General features: G+C 61.8%; 2 protein-coding genes across 2 annotated transcripts; both read right to left on the reverse strand.

The window, feature by feature from the left end:
- Positions 1-655: 655 nt before the first annotated feature.
- Positions 656-5,080, reverse strand: LOC120859287 (chromosome partition protein MukB-like). Its single transcript, XM_040235440.1, has one exon. The coding sequence runs from the start codon at positions 5,078-5,080 to the stop codon at positions 656-658; it is 4,425 nt and encodes a 1,474-aa protein (XP_040091374.1).
- Positions 5,077-5,580, reverse strand: LOC120859288 (chromosome partition protein MukE-like; the record flags this gene model as incomplete). The annotated part of the gene is made up of 1 exon (XM_040235441.1): positions 5,077-5,580. A coding segment is annotated over one exon (504 nt), but the record flags the coding sequence as incomplete, so codon positions are not given.
- Between the last annotated feature and the right edge of the window lie 67 nt (positions 5,581-5,647).

Genomic DNA, 5,647 nt, shown 5'->3' on the forward strand with positions numbered 1-5,647 from the left:
TCCCAGCCAGGGACATGAGCCAAAAGCCATCCGTCCAGCATCGGCAGGTCACGCCAAGCGCCAGAGTTTTCCACCAGCAAGACCGCTCGCAAGGGACCTTCCAAGATGAGGCCATCCAGGAAGGCCCGCTCCGGGATCGGTGCTTCACCAAGAATACGGGCAAGCTTCCACAGATCCAGGACACCCTGCTCGGTCTGTGCCACCAATCCACGCGGTGGTCGCAAGCGTAACAATCCGTCGTGGGTCGCTTCGGTGCCGGCAAGCGCGGCTTGCCGGCGCGGCGTGAGTACCGCTTTGGAGTGGGGCGCGGTTAGCGCGGCTGCAGTCCGGCGATTGAGACGTCCTGGCAGCGCCGGAAGCCGCCCTGCGCGGCGCGCATCTTCCAAGCGAGTCCAACCATCAGGCGTGGGGGAAAACCCACCCGCTGTAAGTGCCGCCAGCGCTTCCTGCCAGTCCGGCCATACCCGCTCAAGCAGCGCAACGAGTTCAGTGCGGCGAGCCTCTACCAAGGCAATCTGATCACGCCGGCCGGTCGAGCGGATCCAGGATAGCTCTGCCAGAGTGTCATACGCTTTCACCTGTGAGGCGCGGCGCTTGAGCGTCCCCTGCACCAGCAACTCGAGCAGAGCGATGCGCTGCTGCGGCGTCTGCCACATTAGCCTACGCTCCTAGTGCGACGACCGAACACCAGAACTTCCTCGCGCCCCTCGGGCGTCACCTGGCGCACCAAGCGATAAGTCGTATTGCCTTCGGCACGTGCCACTTCGGGGGCCGCGATCATCAACTGCAGATCCAGTGTCTGACACAAATCGAACAGGACGCCGAGATTGTCTGGCGACAGGCGATTGGCTTCGTCCAAGAACAGGAAACGCAGCGAACCGTGAGCGCGCTTACCGCGCAGCAAGGTCGCATCGCGCTCCCACTCGGTGAGAACCACCATCATCAGCGCAGCGCCGACACCGATCGCCTCGCCGGATGACAAACGTGTCGGGTTGGCGTCTTCCCACTCGGTGCCGGACTTGCGACGGATCTCCACCTGCAGATGCACGTATTCCCGATAATCGAGCAGACGCTGCCCTGCTGAGCGTCCACCGCCGTAGCGACGAAAGATTTCGTCGAGCGCCTCCTCGATCGGCATGTCCGCCTGGAATAGCAGCTCCTGAGCCGCACCTTCACGCAGGGCGCGAAGGATCTGCTCCATACGTTCGACAGCCTGCATGCGCACACGGATGCCCTGAATGCTGCCGAAGCTGACCTTTTCTAGATTCTTGGTCAAGCGAGTGACTTGGCCACGCGCCTTGCGGATCTGTACGTCAATGCCTCGTGCTACGTCTTCGCTAGCTCCACGCAGGTCGCTTTCCTGACGGGCGAGACGCTCTTCGAGGTCAGATAGTTGGTCACGCAGCCGGATGAGCGCTTCGCGCGGGTCATCGACCTCGGCCACCTGTGCCGGCAGGCGGTGGCGCAGCCAGTCGCGCACAGCCAGCCAGAGTTCAAGAATAGGATCAGCGAAAGCGGCGTCTGCCGATGGACTTCGTACCAGTTCAAGCTCAGAGAGCAGAGCGTCCCCGCCTCGTGCGTTGTGTAACCGTTCTAGCAAGACGTCACGCCGCGCTGTCGCGATCTGTACGAGATTGACATGGCCGCGAATACCGCCTGGCCCATCGGGATCATTGCCGAGTAGATTGCCTATGAGGCCGTGGCGCTGTGCCCGATCATGTAGTTCACTCCACCGCCTCGTTGCAGGCTCGGCCTCACGGCGCTCGCTGGTGAGTTTCTCATCGGCTGCGATCAGGCGTTCCTGCGCTGCTCGCTGGGCTTCCTGCTGCGTACCGACGGTTCTATTCAATTCCTGTCGTCGGTGCTCTAGAGCACGCAGCGATTCTTCCTGCCGTACGACCTCTTTAGCTGCATCCACTACCGCTTCTTCCGTCGGAGCAGGGATACCTATCCCGTTGAATCGAGTCGTTGCAGCCGCATGCTCCTGACTGGCGATTTGACGTCGGCCTTCCACTTCTTGGAAGTGCTCGGTAATTTGGTCATATCGTGCCTCAGCTTGGCTCACCCTTTCCTCGGCTGCCTCTTGCAAGCCTTCCGCTTCGCTCAGTTGCTCCTTCAGGGCCGGTATTAATTCCTGCGAGTCTTCGAGCCGGCGCGGCGCTTCCTCCCAGGCGAGCGCCTCAGCGTTGTCGCACAGGTATTCGAGGGCTTCGATCCCTGCATCGAGTTGCCGGCGCCGGCCTTCCAGAGTGTCGGCGTGGCGCGTCAGATCCTCTATGTCCGTGTCCGACAACGGAAGCTGGCGCAAATCACCAAGTCCGTTCTCCACATACAGAACATCCTCTTGGTTGGCGGTAACCCAGTCCCTGGCCTCGCCTGCCTGCGATGCCCTTTCACTGAGTATCTGCGCCCGCTCGCCGTGGTCAGGAGGATCAAGCAGAATCGCCTCGGCCAACAGCGAACGCAGCCTGCCAATACGGGGTTGCAGTGCCTGTGCAGCCGCAGCATGGCGATCAGCCATGTCGCTCTGTCGCTCGATCTGTTCACCGACCAAGGCGATCGCCTGCTGCACCTCGATGATGGCGTCCGCGGGGTCACCTGCCAGCCAGACCTCCAGCCCGGCGAGCAGCGTGTCGCCATTCTCCTGCAACCGTTCCAGCGTGCGGCGCTGGCTCCTCGCATTCTCTAGTTCGAACGTTTTCTCTTCGGCCTGCGCCTGCAGCTCGGCCGCCCGTCTCTCGCGCGCACGCCGTCCCAGCCGCGGCTTGGCAGGAATACGCGACATACGCAGGGCAATCCCTTCCTGGACGAGCAAATCACCTTCGTTAGCCATCGTAGTGTCGGAGGAATCGGCCAGACGGTAGAGATCGGCATCACGTGACACCAGTAGCACGTCTGTCAGTTCCTCTGGCCGGTCGACAGAGGCACGAGCTGCCGCAGCGGGATCATCGACGACCAGTGCCTGTGCCAGGGGGCCAAGTCGGGCCTCCAGCACAGCCGCTTCCTCGATCGCCACTTCTTCGTAGCTGCCAGCCAGCAGCTCGGCGCCGAGCCTGTCCTTGAGCTGCAGCAACGCGGGCGAGAACGGCCCGCCGGCCGACAGCAGGTCACGTGCGTCCCGGAGCAGCTGCTCCTGTACATGCCGTGCCCCCTGTTCGACCCGGGCTGCCTCGGCGTGCTCTGTGCTCAAACAGGCACGAGCTGCATCCAGACTGGCCCGGTCCGTCACATGGGTATCGAGGTGATCGGAAATGCGGACGGCGCACTCCGCCAAAGTCTGCCATTGCGGCTCGCGTGCCATTAACTGCCGATGCTGTTGCTGCAGCTCCTCACGCCGGCGCCGTAGCTCAGCAAGTTCTTCATTGGCCGCCCGTTGTGCCTGTTCATGTGTGGATTGCTCGACTTCAGTATCACTCAGCAACGCGTCGACGACTTCAATGGCAGGCGCCTGGGTGAGAACCACGCCCAGCTCCCTCGCCGTTGCACACACCCGGGCCTGCCGGGCCTGCAGCTGTTGCGCTTCGGCCAGTTTCGCCTCAATGTCGGGAAGCTGCTCGGCAAGTACGCTCAGTGTCCGATGACGGTGCACCGCTTCGGTGGTCACATCGTACGCAGCGGTGATTTCGACATCCCGTCCCGCTAGCCGCCACACAGCCTCCATGAGCTGCTCATGACGCGCACGATGCTCCAGCGCATCGGACAGGCGCGTCCTTGCCTCCCGACGTTCCTGATCGACGCATTCGAGCATGTGGCGTACCGACATAAGCTGATCGGCGAACTGCGCAGGAAGCAAAGGTACAGTCTGCAAATGCGCCTCGGCTTCCCGTAGCCGTCGAATTGCCTGACGATAAGCAGCAGCCCGGCGATGCAACTCTTCGATGCCCTGCTGCAGATCGGCGAGCCCCTTGGCAGCGCGTTTGTAGCCCTCCCGGGCACGCTTGAGTTCCTCGCGATTGCGAGTCCGCAACGTTTCAGATTCGCTTCGTAGCCTGCCCGCTTGTTGTGCCGCTGTCTCAGCTTCCGCGAGCAGGGAGACACATTGTTGCAGGTTGCGTAGCGCCGCTAAGGAGTCCTTCAGTCTGCCGTGCCAGTCGCGGGCGGTTCCAAGTACGCGGTCGAGTTCATCTTTGCAAGTATCGAGCGTATTCAGCTCGGCCAAGGTTTCGTCGAGTACTCTGCGCGCTCCCTCTTGCGCCTGGAAGGCTTGATCGCGTGCGCTCTGCGCCTCGGCTACCCGGCGTGCCAGCTCATCGGCCCGTTCACGGGTGGCAAGGAAAGCTGCTGCGAACATGGCCTGGCCGGCTTCGAAGATACTGCCGATTTCTTGCTCCAGGCGGCGCGACTCTTGCACTTCTACCCGCGTGCGCCGGCAGGAATCCAGATTCGATCGCATCCTCTGCAAGGTATCAGCGAGGCCACTTTGCTCCCTGAGCAGGAACGAGCGTAGCTCCGAAGTGAGCACCCTTGAGATGCCGCCGGTCATGCTGGTACGCAACATATCGTTGAACTTATTGCGCTCCTCATCGGTACCAAGGCGCAGGGGCATGACTCCCTGATCGAATAGCGCGGCGAAGTACTCCCGGGCGGATGGATAAGATTGTAATCGCCCACCGAGCCGCGCCGCGTTGTCGCGCAACTCCTGTAACTCCGGCACGGACTCGACGCCCCCCTGTGCAACCAGCAGCAGATCCTGCAAGCGAACCGCAGGTTCGAGGCCCCAGACTATAAATGGGGTGGGCTCCACGGAGGGTTCACCTTTGCGTTCCAGATGTACCCCAGCCAGTAGCCTCTGTGCACCCGCAAGGGCAAAATCTACCACCACGTAGGAAGGGCGTCCGGGATCACCGAGACGTCCCCAAATACCCTTGTCGCCGCCAGTCGCTCCAGTCTCGCCGAGATTGGTGAAGCGCAGGCGGGACATGTCGGGCAGCAGAGCGACATAGGCGGCAATCATCACCGTGGTCTTGCCGGCACCGTTGCTGCCCTCCAGCGCAGTGACATGCCGATCGAGTAGATAACGCTCGTAGAAGACACCTTTCCAATTGACCAGGGCTAAAGCATCGGCACGCGTTCGACTCATGACAACATTTCCTCCCCCTCCGCGTCGCCGCTATCGTCATCCATGTCGTTAGCATCACCCAGTAATACCTCTCCACGCGCAACCAGCCGCTCTAGGGCGTCGCTGGGATCTGTGAGCCCGCGAACTGGCTCGGCAAAGCGCATGAGTGCCGGACGCAGGCGCAATCTGGCCGCATCAACCACATCGATGAAACCCAGCTCAGCTAACTTACGCAGCGCCTCGTCCGCTTTCCCTCGCACAGTTTCAGCGGCAATGCGTTCGTCATACTTGCGTCTACGCGGATTTAGCGTACGCACCAGCACATCGGTGCCCAGTAATCCGGACAGCCGCTGCAATAGCGCTTCACGTGTCGCCATGCCGCCATGCTGCAAAGTCGCGGGATCGAGATACATCAGCGCCAGCACCTGCCCGATAAGCATTTCGCCGACGGATAGCTGACGTCGCCCCAGCCGCTCGCCGCTGGGCAGCAAATAGAAATAGCCATCGCTCTGCTGGATCAGCTCACAACCGAAACGCCGATAAAAAGGTTCGAGCAGCGCCTGTGCCTCCACCAGGTAATCATAGGGG

This window comes from Oryx dammah, unplaced genomic scaffold (assembly GCF_014754425.2).
Source record: "Oryx dammah isolate SB20612 unplaced genomic scaffold, SCBI_Odam_1.1 HiC_scaffold_460, whole genome shotgun sequence".
Lineage (NCBI taxonomy): Eukaryota > Metazoa > Chordata > Mammalia > Artiodactyla > Bovidae > Oryx > Oryx dammah.

Coding starts and splice junctions, on each gene's coding strand:
- LOC120859287 (XM_040235440.1), bottom strand. CDS start 5,080: ATGAGTCGAACGCGTGCCGATGCTTTAGCCCTGGTCAATTGGAAAGGT.